The 15,185-nt window shown below is 41.3% G+C and overlaps 1 protein-coding gene across 1 annotated transcript in view; it reads left to right on the plus strand.

Annotated features, from left to right (window-relative positions):
- Positions 1–15,185, plus strand: part of LOC115619243 (glucose-6-phosphate isomerase-like) — a 42,868-nt gene that overhangs the window by 13,507 nt on the left and 14,176 nt on the right. Inside the window, exons 2-10 of the mRNA XM_030511293.1 lie at positions 5,670–5,789; positions 7,934–8,017; positions 8,103–8,249; positions 9,879–9,950; positions 10,961–11,005; positions 11,922–11,975; positions 12,909–12,969; positions 14,608–14,651; positions 14,875–15,027. Coding sequence (XP_030367153.1) covers positions 5,670–5,789; positions 7,934–8,017; positions 8,103–8,249; positions 9,879–9,950; positions 10,961–11,005; positions 11,922–11,975; positions 12,909–12,969; positions 14,608–14,651; positions 14,875–15,027 — 780 coding nt within the window. The remainder of the gene's footprint in view (positions 1–5,669; positions 5,790–7,933; positions 8,018–8,102; positions 8,250–9,878; positions 9,951–10,960; positions 11,006–11,921; positions 11,976–12,908; positions 12,970–14,607; positions 14,652–14,874; positions 15,028–15,185) is intronic.

Raw genomic sequence — 15,185 nt, forward strand, 5'->3', positions numbered from 1 at the left:
CCACCCCCATAGGGCATTTGCCACCATCCATGAGTCAGTATAGAGATAAAGTACTGGCCATTTTTCTTGTTCAGCCATGTCCAAGGCCAGCTGGATGGCTTTCACCTCTGCAAACTGACTCGATTCACCCTCTCCCTCAGCAGTTTCTGCAACTTGTCCCAGGGGACTCCACACAGCTGCCTTCCATCTCTGATGCTTTCCCACAATACAGCAGGACCCATCAGTAAACAAGGCATATTGCTTTTCACTCTCTGACAGTTCATTATATGGTGGGGCCTCTTCAGCACGCGTCACCTCCTCTTCTGGGTGACATCCCAAATCTTTGCCCTCTGGCCAGTCCATGATGACTTCTAGAATTCCTGGACGACTGGGATTTCCTATTCGAGCTCGTTGTGTAATTAGTGTGGCCCACTTACTCCATGTAGCATCAGTTGCATGATGTGTAGAGGAGACCCTGCCTTTGAACATCCAGCCCAGCACAGGCAACCGGGGTGCCAGGAGGAGCTGCGCTTCAGTTCCAATCACTTCTGAGGCAGCTCGAACCCCTTCATAGGCTGCCAGTTATCTCTTTTTCAGTGGGAGTGTAGCTGGCCCTCGGATCCTTATATCCCCGACTCCAAAAGCCAAGGGTCGACCTCGAGTCTCCCCTGGAGCTTTCTGCCAGAGGCTCCAGGTAGGACCATTCTCCCCAGCTGCGGTATAGAGCACATTTTTCACATCTGGCCCGGCCCGGACTGGTCCAAGGGCTACTGCATGAACTATTTCTCGTTTAATTTGTTCAAAGGCTTGTTGTTGCTCAGGGCCCTATTTGAAATCATTCTTCTTCCGGGTCACGTGGTAGAGAGGGCTTACAATGAGACTGTAATTTGGGATGTGCATTCTCCAGAACCCCACAACACCTATGAAAGCTTGTGTTTCTTTCTTGTTAGTTGGTGGAGACATTGCTGTTATCATGTTGATCACGTCTGTGGGGATCTGGCGGCGTCTATCTTGCCATTTTATTCCCAAAAATTGAATCTCCTGTGCAGGTCCCTTGACCTTATTCCGTTTTATGGCAAAACCGGCCTTCAGCAGGATTTGGATTATTTTCCTCCCTTTCTCAAAAACTTCTTCCGCTGTATCACCCCACACGATGATGTCATCAATGTATTGCAGGTGTTCTGGAGCTTGCCCCTGTTCCAGTGCAGTCTGGATCAATCCATGGCAGATGGTAGGGCTGTGTTTCCACCCCTGGGGCAGTCGGTTCCAAGTGTACTGGATGCCCCTCCAAGTGAAAGCAAACTGTGGCCTGCATTCTGCTGCCAAAGGGATTGAGAAAAATGCATTGGCAATGTCAATTGTGGCATACCACTTGGCTGCCTTTGACTCCAGTTCATACTGAAGTTCTAACATGTCCGGTACGGCAGCACTCAATGGTGGTGTGACTTCGTTCAGGCCACGATAGTCTACTGTTAGTCTCCACTCTCCCTTAGACTTTTGCACTGGCCATATGGGGGCTATTAAAGGGTGAGCGGGTCCTGCTGATCACTCCTTGGCTCTCCAGTCTGCGGATCAGCTTATGGATGGGAATCAAGGAGTCTCGGTTGGTGCGATATTGCCGCCGGTGCACTGTTGTGGTCGCAATTGGCACTTGTTGTTCTTCGACCTTCAGCAACCCCACAACAGAAGGATCCTCTGAGAGACCGGGTAAGATGGACAGCTGCTTAATTTCCTCTGTCTCCAAGGCAGCGATACCAAAAGCCCATCTATACCCTTTTGGGTCTTTGAAATACCCTCTCCTGAGATAGTCTATGCCAAGGATGCATGGAGCCCCTGGACCAGTTACAATGGGGTGCTTTTGCCACTTCCTCCCAGTCAGGCTGATTTCAGCTTCCAGCATAGTTAACGCTTGGGATCCTCCTGTCACTCCAGAAATAGAAATGGGTTTCACCCCTTGATACCTTGATGGCATCAGAGTACACTGTGCACCGGTATCTACTAGAGCCTTATACTTCTGTGGGACTGATGTGCCAGGCCATCTGATCCACACAGTCCAGTAAACCCGATTATCCCTCTCCTCCACCTGGCTGGAGGCAGGGCCCCTCTAATAGTGATCACAAAATTCTCCACTTCTGTCTTGTAGAAAGGGATTAGTATTCCTTATCACATGGAGCTGGAGTAAAATCAGCTCTTTCGCTCCATCTGGGAAACTGCTCGCCAGAGACTGGAGCAGCAGCTTTCCTGGGAGGATCATCCTTGACCATTGTTCTCCTCTTCAGTTCACGCACCCGTTGCTCCAGAGCTGAAGTAGGTTTTCCATCCCACTTTCTCATGTCTTCTCCGTGATCCCGCAGGTAAAACCATAGGGTGGCCCGTGGAGTGTACCTCCTATATTTTCTTTCTCGAGCAGTAGGGCGCCTTCTGTTAATAGCTGAGACATGGGTTGGTACGCGTGGAGAGCTGGATAGATCGGATAAATCGTCTCTCAATTGTTTGAACTCCTGGGACAGTTTTTCCACAGCTGAAATGATGGAAGGGGTGAGATTGTCTTCGAACTCTCAGAGTTGACGAATCAGGAAATCCACTGTTGGTGATACTCCGTCATTCCAGGTCATTGATGCCAATGTGTGGGCATATGATGATGGCGCACTCCGTGCAAGTTTCCGCCACATGGGTCGTGTACATTCGACTTCATCTGTGTCTACGGATGTGTTCCTGGAATCCGGCCTATGATAGATCATCTCTAGAATGGCTGATTCCCTCAGGGACTGGATGCCTTTCTCTATCGTGGTCCAGTTGGCTGAGCGATTCGTAATATCGTCTTTGTAGGGAAACCTTTCCTTCACAGCTGCCAGGAGCCGCCTCCAAAGACTGAGGGCTCGCTTCTCTCTTGCAATCGCTTTGTCAATTCCTCCTTCCTTAGCAAGTGATCCCAGCTGCTTGGCTTCCCTACCTTCTAGTTCATGACCGTCTGCCCCATTGTCCCAGCACCGGAGCAACCAGGTGACAATGTGCTCCCCTGGAAGATGGGTGAAATCTTTTCGCATATTCCGTAGTTCGGTTGAGGTCCGGGGTCGAGAAGTGACCTCTTCTTCCTCTTCCTCTGACCCACGTAGTAGTAACTCTTGTTCAGGTGCTGTTGCATATAGTAATGGCACTGGGTCTTCATCTTTCTTCGCTTCGCGGGTTGCTCTTTGTGCCTTTCGTTTGCTTTTGCTTACAGGGGCAACAGACATTGTCACAAACTGGACATTTGGTTTAGCTGCAGTGTTTGTCACTGTGGTTGGAGTGGCTGCAGTGTCTGCCACTAGGATTGGAGTGGTTGCAATGTCTATTGCTGGGGTTGGTGCAGCTGTTGTTCTTGGGAGTAGACTAACACCAACAGCTGCATTATCTGTTGCTGTCAGGGTTTGAGTAGCTACTGTGCTTGTCACTGGGGTTGGTGTAGCTGCAGTGCTTGGAGTAGCCATATTGTCTGTTGCTGTCGGGGTTTGAATAGCTACTGTGCATGTCACTGGGGTTGGTGTAGCTGTGGTGCTTGGAGTAGCTATATTGTCTGTTGCTGTCGGGGTTTGAGTAGCTACTGTGCTTGTCACTGGGGTTGGTGTGGCTGCGGTGCTTGGAGTAGCCACAATGTCTGTTGCTGTCGGGGTTTGAGTAGCTGTTGTGCTTGTCACTGGGGTTGGTGTAACTGCTGTATTTGAAGTTGGAGTAGTTGCGTTGTCTGTTGTGGTCAGGGTTTGAGTAGCTGTTGTGCTTGTCACTGGGGTTGATGTAGCTGCTGTACTTGGAGTAGCTGCGTTGACTGTTGTGGTCAGGGTCTGAGTAGCTGCTGTGCTTGTAGTTGGCATAGCTGCGTTGTCTGTTGCTTTGCCATCAGATCCAGAGACATTTTTTTCCCTTTGAAGGTGCTGGATAGTGTTGAGCAGGGCTCTGTAGGCATAGGCCAAGCCCCAGCACGTTGCCAAAATTTGTCCCTCTCTGGTATAACCAGGACGACAGCACACCTCGTTTAAGTGTTTTACTAGTTTTTCCGGATGTTGCATTTGTTCAGTGGTGAAGTTCCAAAGCACTGGAGGGGCCCACTGGCCTAGGTACTTGCCCATACTATCCCACACACCCTGCCACTCATAACTGTCCAGCCTCAGGGAAAATCTCCTGGTGGTCCTCCTATATCGTCGTCTAACCCTAGACCAGATTCGAACCTGATACTGCTGAATTTTTGAGATTAAACGAAATAGGATGTTCCTACGATGGGATGGCCGTGGGTAAAACACACTCCGTATGTTTGCCAACATGCTGATCCCCAGCACAATCAGCAGGCAGGTTTCAAGGGTACTCAAAGGCCATCTAAAACCTTCAGAACTCTCAACTGCTGTTGCAAATAGGCTGGTGGGGGAACGGGGGGTGAAAGAGAATGCTTCCTTCGTAAGTTTACCCCCCGAGGAGAAAAAAAAAGATATGCAATTGCTAAAATATTTCATTATATACCTCCCAATGTATAGTGGTGATGGCCACGCTGGAAGCACAAACCAGACCAGTTTCATGATCAATGAGTCTATTGTATTACAAGTCATTACCATGAAGTACAGTGAAACAAGAACCTTAGCCCAGGCCCCCCAGCCGATAAACACTAAAACAGCAAATAGTGGCTGTAAGTAAGGTACAACATGCTGAAACTCTGAGATCAAGCGCAACACGTCTGAGAGCCAAATAATCACCATTGTGATGAGTAGTAACAATGAATGCTTATCACAAATATGATTAAACACACTCTGGTCAGATCTGTCGTTATCTCAACCTTTCGTGCCCCACGTTGGGCGCCAAAAAGAACTGTCGTGGTTTGAGCCCAGCCGGTAACTCAGAACCACACAGCCGCTCGCTCACCCCCCCCCCCCCGCCTTCTTCCTCCCCCCGCTCCCGGAGGGATGGGGAGGAGAATGGGAAGAATGTAACTCCCACGGGTTGAGATAAGAGCAGTCCCGCAACTAAGGTATAACACAGAACCACTACTGCTACCACCAATGATAATAACGATTAGTGAAATAACAAGGGGAGAGGATACAATTGCTCACCACCCGCCGACCGATACCCAGCCTGACCCGAGCAGTGATCTGGGCCTTCCAGGTAACTCCCCCCGGTTTATATACTGGGCATGACGTGCTGTGGTATGGAATACCCCTTTGGCTAGTTTGGGTCAGGTGTCCTGTCTCTGCTTCCTCCCGGCTTCCCCTCCTCCCTGGCAAAGCATGAGACTGAGAAAGTCCTTGGTTGGAATAAACATTACTTAGCAACAACTAAAAACATCGGTGTTATCAGCGCTGAAAGTTAAAAAACACAGCACTGCACCAGCTACTAAGCAGGAGAAAAATGACTGCTATAGCTGAACCCAGGACAGCTTTTCAAGGGATTTTGAGCTTTATTATCAATGTAACCAAATAAGCTGTTTACTTTGCATATTGTGCTTTGGTAAACCCTCTGTAGTGATTCTGTGAAGTAAGAGTGTGATTTTTAGATAGCTGGTGATGAGTGTGTATTATACACATATACTCACAAACTACTGCTCTACCAATTCCAGTTAATCTAAAGAATTTTTAAGTCTTGAAGATTGTACTACCTCCTGGATCAGACATCTGAGGCTCCTGGGTATAATTTGGGAATAACTACATAATTTTTTCCCCTTTTTCCAGAACCGAGCTGTACTTCATATTGCTCTGAGAAATCGTTCCAATGTGCCAATACTTGTAGATGGGAAGGATGTTGTTCCAGAAGTAAACAAAGTGTTGGACAAAATGAAACACTTCTGCCAGGTATAAAGTACTGCTATAGTTTGCCTTTTTTTTTTTTTTTTTTTATTTTAAAATGTTCTATACCCAGCCAGGTTCTTATGTGTATTGTGAAGCACTGATTGTGGGCTGGTTCACATGAATTATTGTGCTCTTGTTCGAGGTTAATAATAGTTCTGGCTCAAGCATGTAATTGGAGCTGGTTTTAGTATGATTTACTCCTTTAATTGTTCCAACTTGGGGGATGTGTGTTGTGTGGTGGTTTGGGGTTTGTTTTTTTTTGTTTGGGCGTGTGTTTTGGGTGTGTTGTTTTTGCATGTTTTTTTGTGGTGTGTGTGTTGTTTTGTGTGGTGTTTTTTTTTTTTTTTTTGCTGTTCGGATGTTTGTTTTTGTTTGTTTTTTTTGTTTTAATGGGTTCTCTAGATCTTGTGCTTTTCACAGTAAACTTGCACTTCAGAAGTTTTGTAAAGCATTAAGTACCATTCAAATATTGCCTTATTTCTTGCTAATTTTTCAATTACTTGCCTCTATCAAGTAGAAACTGCCTCTAATTTTTGCAGAATTGGGAGAGAGGTAGGAGATTCCCCTCTCAATTGCAATTTGATTACACTCAAATAGCTTCTTAGACTGGTTTTATGTGAGATCCCTTTATGATTCTATTCTTTTTGCAGCTTTAGTGGCATGAAATTTTTGTTGTTCCCTAGTTAAATACAGCAGTTGAGCATTATCCTCAAATATTAATTTTTTTTGATTCTGTATATCTTTAAAATGTAGGTGTATTGTCAGATCAATTGAGGAAATGCTCTGAAGAACTTAGTACTGTAACAAAGTCAAATTTGTGTGATAAAACTAATCAGTAAAAGTTCACCAAATAGTGTATTTTAAACATGGCTCTGAGGAATTAAGTTGATTGAGTCTTATCCAGGTGGTAGTGGCCTATATTGCTGCCAACTCATGTTTGTTAACCTATACAAAATGAGCCTGGACTATGTCCAGTTCCTAATGGATAAATGCCAAAACCACAGTAACTGATGTTAATTGGTCTGAACTTGGTAGTTTCTTCAGATAATGCAAGAACTGAATTGGCCACAAATTCAATGGTGTGTTTTCCACTGTAGAGCTTTTAACTGATTAAGATTTTTTGGTAGTGCAAACCAAGTTTTCACTGGTGCCACCCTCCTTTATTGCTAGGTAGTTTCAATCATCAGCCTGTGAATATCACTTCCCATGCAGATGTATCTTCTCTGCAAAATAAGTCATGTTAAGCAGTTTGCTTGGAAAGATTAACAAAGATGCTTAAGCAGGTGGTATTTTAAAATGTCTACAGGTTACAGAAATGGTATATACTAAGAGTGGATTTTCTGTAAGATTTAACTTAAACATCTGTGGAGGAGAGCAGCATCAGTGTAACCAGGTGATTTGAAGAAGAATCAATTTAGAAATGGGGAATGTATGTGAAACGTGCATGATACTAGAAAGATTAATTTTGATTGATTGAACAAATTTAATGCATAGGGTGGTACCTGATGGGCAAAATCCAATGCAGTGTTTTTATATTACTTAATGACTGTAATTTTGTTTGTTAAAACTCTCAGTAACTGTTAAAATGACAAGAATAGAGCAGAAACCTGTCCAGAAATAAATCTTAATGCAAGCATACATGCACTAGAAAAGCTTTTTGAATGTTTGGTTTGCTAAGAAATCTCTATCTGTATGGCTTTATTCATATTTTAATGTCTTCCAGTTTAGTTAGCAAAGTTGTTTCTAATTAAAGACACTTAACCCCTTCAGGTTCTGATATTTGTTGCAAATAGCTCAATGCCCAATACTTTTTTCATTTTTTAGCTTAATTTCTCTTGCCTTTGCTAACACTGTTGTGAATGCTATAGCAGTCCACACAGGAGAGTTTGATACTGCAGTATTTTTAAATATGTGCATTAGACTTCTAACCCTTAATAAAGGATTATCTTGGATATAACTAAATGTTGAGCTAAGAAGGTAGCTTTGTGTGTAGGGCTTTAAAGTCTAGAAGCTTGAAAGGTCTCTTCAGAGACTTTCTATAACAGTACCTGAAAACACAGCATTTCCAGTGTTAGAATCACTAACTTTAGTGTAAGTATAAAATAGTCATGGCAATATTTTTTTTTATTTTTTTTTTTTTCTCGCAGCGGGTCCGTAGTGGCGAATGGAAAGGCTACACTGGAAAGGCAATCACTGATGTGGTCAATATTGGGATTGGTGGCTCTGACTTGGTAAGCTGACTTCTATGCATCTTCCACATCTTTTTGTGTGTGTATATGCTTGCAATGAAGATAAAATTTTGTTGCTTCTATCCAGGGCCCTCTGATGGTAACTGAAGCTCTGAAACCATATTCCAAGGGAGGTCCTCATGTTTGGTTTGTATCCAACATTGATGGTACTCATATAGCCAAAACCCTGGCTGAGCTTAAACCAGATGCCACGCTCTTCATCATTGCATCAAAGGTATGTCTATTACAAGCACTGGAGTGTGACTTTAACTGTAAAGGATTCAGTCAGAATAAAGATCTGTCCACAGGAAGATCTAGATCAGGGACTACTTCTAAACAGTCCTGTTGTGATTAATCTTAAACTTGCAGTGCAAGCTTGTGTTGCTACTGAAATACTTGGGGATCCAGAAGTCGAGTGCTGAAAATTACTTAACCTAAACCAGAGACCTATGAGTAGCTTCATGTTGTTGATAAACTTGTGTTTCTCAGTCAACACAAGTTTTAAGCTTTATTTACAAAATTTTATTTTACTGGGTGGAGTGTCAGATCCTATGTAGGCATTAAGTTTTTGATCTTACTGCCTTATTCCTTACTCTTATTTAAGATTACTTTTGGTCCTTTAAAAGTACACTGTTAACAGTGTTCTGGTTCTGCATTAATTGCATGCAGTTTGGGAATCTTCATTCTGTTTTAGGGTAGTAACGATGTCTTCACCTAAATAACTTAAATGAGTTCCTTGAGTACTATAAATACTAAGCTTCCTTAAAGTGGTGAAGATGGCCACTTATTTCTGAATACAGACTTAATAGCTGCCTTTAAGACTTGTCTTGCTTTAACTATATTCTGTAAACACAACTGCTCTGCCATCTTTCTTTGAGGAATGCTTCTGTCAGCAGAGGAAACTGATGAAGACTTCATAGTTATGTAATTTGGGTTGCTTTCATTTGTAAAGCACAGTAGAACCTCCCCCCCTGCTGCTGAAGGCAATCTGCAACAAATGAATGTGTGTGTGATGTTGGCCATGCTCTATGGTGGTGCTTGTTATCTTTGCAATACTGCAGCCAAGCAACAACTTATGGAATAATAAACTTCACGAACTAATACAAATGGTCACTGCCAAATTGAAAGAGTAACACTTCCATTTTTGTTTGCCAGACTGTAGTTAGATAATTAGATATATTTGGAAGAGGATGAATGGCACTCCTGTTTTCCATAGCAGGTTTGTGTTTCAAAATGAAATACTTAAGATGGATGAGAGAAGGTTCAATTTAGTGTTCACACTTAAAGCTAAATTTTGATGGGTGAGTAAATTGGAATGGTTGTAGATATTTGTGAAACTGCATGATTGAACTGTGCACACTTCATGAAGCAGGAAAATGATTTTCCTCTAATCAGTAAAACAAAATTATGGCAAGAGTTTTAGAAGAAATGAGTGTTCCTACATGAAAAAGTAGGAATTGAACAAGATGACAAGCTAGGTTATCATGTTTTGATGCTCAATTAGTTCCTTTTTAGTTGAATGGTAAAACTTTACATTTAGTGAAAGACTAGATAGAGTAGGAAACAGTCTCAAGGTTTTGCATTAAAGTTTGGGAGAGGGAAGATAGGAAATAGGGAATAACTATTCCAATTCCAGATATATGCTAGATTAAAACTAGATAGGCAAGTCTCACAGCACTAATCTGTTGGGTTGATAGACTTGCCTCATTTTTTATTTTTTTTTCTTAAATCTGGTAGCAGCTGTCTATTATGAATAACTACAGTTGCTCTACTGATTATTCTGGGACATAAGATGTTTTAGCATCCTGAACTGTTTTCAATTTTGAGTGCAGTTTTACATACTTCCTTGTTTTCTGATGTGCAGACTTTTACCACCCAAGAAACTATCACCAATGCAGAGACAGCCAAAGAGTGGTTCTTGCATGCTGCTAATGATGTAAGTCTAACATGTTTAAGTTGTGTTATGGAGTGCAACAGCCTTTTTCTTGTGCAGTTTCTCCCTGGTCATTCTGTGTGCTTTGGAGCAGAGCCAATAGCTGCCCAGACATAAGTTTTATAGCTCAGCAAATGCTGTATGTATAACAGGCTGTTATGTCTGACCAAAGTGAAGCCATTAGTTTTTCATTATAAATGGCTGTCATGCGTTGTTCCCCCAAATCCTGCCTGTTAAGTAATAGTGTTGTATTAGCCTTAGAGCTGGCTAATAATTTAGTGGAACCACTGATATAAAAAACCAAGAATATGGTGTTTATGTGGCATTACCTTCCAATTGGCAAGTATTTTAAAAAGTAGAAATGAAGTTATGGTTGAAGTGGTATACTGACACTTCCATGGCAGATGGCTGTGCTATGAATAGAAACCCTGTATTTGGTTCATTCTCTCATTTTTAACCTTTAAGAGGAATAAAAGGCAGATACTGACTGCTCAGGTTATTAAGATGGTCTTTAACATGTTCTAGTCAGGGTAGCTGTACTTAGTTTGAAAGCTGGACTTTGAAATTCCTTATTACACTACTATTGCAGACACCTCATCTTTGTCCACCAGAACACTTACTGAAAGACCAAAGCCTAAATCCAGAGCTTGGGATTTATCAGTAATACCAGTTGTCTTGATCTTTTGACCCTAGCTGGAAGGGTAGTGCATGTAAAACAAACTCCATCTGCTCCAAAGTGGTAGCAGTGATGTTCCAAACCAATAATGTACTCTTAAGGAAATGGTGTTCTGCTCTAAGCAGTGACTGCTTCCAGAGGGCTTCATCAGAATGTCATCTTCAGGCAGATAGGCTGCTAAATTCCACGTTGAATGTGAATAAGATAATTTCAAGTTGATAATGCAAAACTAACTTTTGATAGTCAACAGTATTTTGTTTAAATGGTAACAGATCAGCTTTATGAACAGAACTCAATAATTGGCATTCTAGATCTAACACTGTTTACTTTTATTAAGCCTTCAGCTGTGGCCAAGCATTTTGTTGCCTTGTCTACCAATGCTGTAAGTATAACAAATCTATTTTATTTTTTCTATGTACCTTTAGGATGGCCTCATTTTAAAATCCAGTAAGGAAGCCTAGCTTTTAAGATACTATTACTTGAATACCAATAGTTAATCTTCTTGAAAAGAAGCATGATTATTTTTTTTTCCTTTCTCTACTGAAAGAAATGAACCACTTCTAGGGTAATGAACTGTATCAGGATTGGACCTTCACTGTAGATTTGTGTTTTTTCTGCTAGAGCTTTAAATCTGAAGGCAAATTTCTTATACTTGAAATGACTGTCCTGTTATTAATGTTACCTGTAACTGCTTAAGTATGTGTGAACAGTTATGTAAATATTACTCTCCTAGACTCATCAAGTACTGAAGTGATGCAGGTAGTTTGTGTGAACAATTTGTAGCATATGATGAGCATAATGTACCCTGATGTGCTGTTTCATGCAAAAGGATGAAGTAAAACACTAACAGCAATTAGACTGTGCAATAACTGAAAGGCTGTCAGGTACTGTGGTGTAAAGTTCTTCCATTCTGGTTCTGTTAAATGTAAACTGATATCAGTTCAACTCCTAACTATTGCCACTTTCATTGGAAACTGAGTGTATGTCACTGTATTTGAGATTGCTGAATAGTGATAGTGATCTCTGAAATGAAGGTATACTTTCTTATGGATGCTATGTATTTTTCAAATTTGATGTAATTGGAGAATTGTGTATTTAATAGGTATCCAACTTGTGTGTTTTATTTGCTAGTCAAAGCTTTTAAAGATTGCTGGTTTTACTTATGGTGTTCTTATACTTTATGTGGTTTGTTTGTGTGTGGTGTGTGTGGGGTTTTTTTGTGCATGTGTGTTTTTTGTTGTGTGGGGTTTTTTTTTTTGTTTTTTGTTTTTTATATATATGTATATATTTTATTCTAGCCTAAAGTTAAAGACTTTGGAATTGACCCAGAGAACATGTTTGAGTTTTGGGATGTAAGTAAATGTCTAATGTGTGGTAGATGTTAACTGTTAGAATAATCTAACTTGCTTTAGAAAATACTAACTAGATGTCAGGAAACTACCAAAACTACTGAAATTATAGTAGTTGTACTCTGTACTGAAACATCTGAAAACATTCTCATGAAATTGAGAACGTGTTAGCAAGTGAAATGCTCTTGTCTCTTGGCCATTCCATTACAATCCTGCAGTCAAAGGCCTGAAGAGGACTCTTCTGTATTCTTGGCTGTCTAATCAGCTGTTGGGTAACAGGAGATAAGTCTTAGCTTATTCCTCTGTAAGTAGTTACTATAAGCTGTGACTTTTGACTGGGGGTCTACTGTGTATAATCTAGGCTTGTAAAGGTCAAATGTCAGAAATGGGAGAGAATTTGATATTTTGTAGCAGTTGCATATTTTAAGTATATTGCCTTTGTCTTGGTCCTTATACTTAATTAGAAACAGCTTGGTTTATGCCTCATTGACTATGTGCCTGACAAACTAGATTTCTGAAGCTGCTGTTTAGAAATGTATGTAAAGACTTACCCTTCCCTAGATAGTGTCATAATCTTGCTGAAGCAGACTTTACCTATAGAGGAGTGACATTAGAAAAGCAGTTAATACAAGGTGCAATTTTAGTATTAGGAAGTGAATTGGAATCATCAAGTGATCTTCAATAGATGTGACATAAATTGGATGAGTAGGATAACTTTAAAATGTCAAAAAAATGCATACTTAAGGATTCATTAGGGAGCTACTGTAAGGTGCAGGTTCCCTTGACCATATCATATAATATGCAGTGAATTATCACCAGAAAGAATACTGGTTTTGCTGAAAATAGTCTAAGTACATGCTGATATTTCCTTATAGCTTGAATAAGTTTAGATTTAAAAGCCTTGCACTTCTGTCTAAACTAGTCTCTTGTTTTCAGTGGGTTGGTGGCCGCTACTCTCTGTGGTCTGCCATTGGTCTCTCCATTGCCCTGCATATTGGTAGGTATTCTTATGATGCCTGTTTGCTTCAGGAATATAACTATGGAATGCATTAATGATAGTGTATTGTGGGATCAGATTTGGGGGGGAAATATTTTAACCAACCTACTGAGTGGTTGGCTGTGCTAAAAAAATCTAATGCAATGGTAGTGTTGAGGTTTTTAGTACTGTAAATGCAGGTTTGGAGATTACCCATACTTAAGTAGAAATAGTCAAATTGCATCTCAAGTCACTTGCATAGCCAAAAGTGCCTGTTACATAAAGCTATGTCAGTGTTGAAAATTGGACCTTGCAACTGATGTTCCTGAACTATTTGAGTGGCTTCTGTGAGTATATACATGCTAAACATCAAAACCCTATGTCTCCAGTTCTGCATGTGAGCTCCGTTTAGTGTTGTTAATGGTCTCCTTCTCCCATTACTACTTTTTGTCCCCAGTACTTGTTCTTCTAGGCTATAGGGCCTGATGATACAGGAATGCTGCTTCTATCTGCAGTTGACTTGTGGAGCAAACAGACTCTTGAAGCAAATTCCCACCTACTTGTATTGTAGCATGGGCATTTCTGATGCAGATCTCAAATACAGGTGGAGAGTACAGTTAATGTGAAAGAGCTCAAAGAACTGCTGTTTCCTGGTAAGCAGGCTGTTCAGCAGCCTTGCATTCGTTCCCTCATGGCTTTTTTCAGATATTTAAAGTCTGAAGCCATAATGCCATTTTTCTGAATAAAAGCTAGAATTCTCTTAAACTTGGGTTAGAAGAAAAGCATTGGTGGTTTTGGAATTGTATGAATAGGAGTTGCCATGTGTAGGAAAACCTATGTGAATAGCAAAATAAACTTCATTCAGGCACTTGCTGTTTTGTCTGTAATAAACTGTCCATCTCTGCTGTCAGACAGATCTGGTGCTGACTGCTGACTATCAGCACTTCTTGCTCTTAAATCCTTCACCTCCTGAAGCTGTCTTCTGACCATGGGTAGAGCTGCTGCTCCAATTGCAAAACACTTGATCTCCATTTTTCCATATAAAAATCAGGATACCTGGCTTTGCAGGATGGGATGGTGTTAAACTACTCATTAGTGAAAATGAGTAGTGATTAAAATACACTAATTATGAAGGGGAACCTTTTTTGAGAAAACCATACTACAGTTGTTTCTCCTCAGACCAACACAAATGCCTGCTATACTAGCCTTGCCCTGGTGTGTGTGTGCGTGTGTGTGCAGTTTTTTGGTTGTGGTTTTTTTTTTTTTTTTTTTTCTTTTGGGGAGGATGGGTGTATTCCTCACTGTGGCTGTGAACAAGTGTTCAAACTTGCTGAAAACTGTGTAGCCTTTAATCCAGAGACTGGTTTTAATGCCTCTGTTTTCCTTCTAGTTGCTTATTCTGCCAGAATGGGTATTTTAGGCAAAGGTTTTTGAAGTATGCTTCATGAAGTTGGACTCGCTCTAAAGTCCAAGCCTCAATCATAACTGCATATGGAATTATGGGATGCAAATTTTGGGAGAAGTCAAAGTGCAACTTTAAACTCCATTAGTAGTTGGGAGCCTTGCTGCATACAAGGAATCTTAACTGTTTTACAGTTGTCTCTACAAGGAAAATAAAGTTTGAGTTGTAATAAATTCAAACTGACTTTTTCCATTTAGGTTTTGACAATTTTGAGAGCCTGCTTGCAGGAGCCCACTGGATGGTGAGTAATGGGATGCCTATTTTGGATGTTCCTCTTAAGAGCTGTTAGTAAGATAACTTGAAGGCAGGTTGGTTTCTGAAGTTCAGCTTCTTATGTTCTCTCAATGCTTCTAAAACAACTGCGCTTGGGAAGCTCTCTGGATCAAAACAACAATAAAAACAATTTAAGAGTTGGGAGGAATGACAATTGCTTTATCAAAAGTGTTTTCCTTTGTGTCACATAGGATAATCACTTCCGCACTGCCCCGCTGGAGAAGAATATGCCTGTTCTGTTGGCCATGCTGGGGGTCTGGTATATAAACTGCTATGGATGTGAAACCCATGCTCTTCTGCCCTATGACCAATACATGCACCGCTTTGCTGCCTACTTCCAGCAGGTAAGGCTCAGACAGTAAAGGTTTCAAAAAGCAAGTATGTAGATATACTTCCATCCTGGTTCTAGAACCTGAATGCATATTTCTAGGTTAAAATTGTGGTTACTTATGTTATCAAGGGCCTAAAGAGACTGGTGCCATGATGGATATCAGCTTATTTG

Source organism: Strigops habroptila, chromosome W (assembly GCF_004027225.2).
Source record: "Strigops habroptila isolate Jane chromosome W, bStrHab1.2.pri, whole genome shotgun sequence".
Lineage (NCBI taxonomy): Eukaryota > Metazoa > Chordata > Aves > Psittaciformes > Psittacidae > Strigops > Strigops habroptila.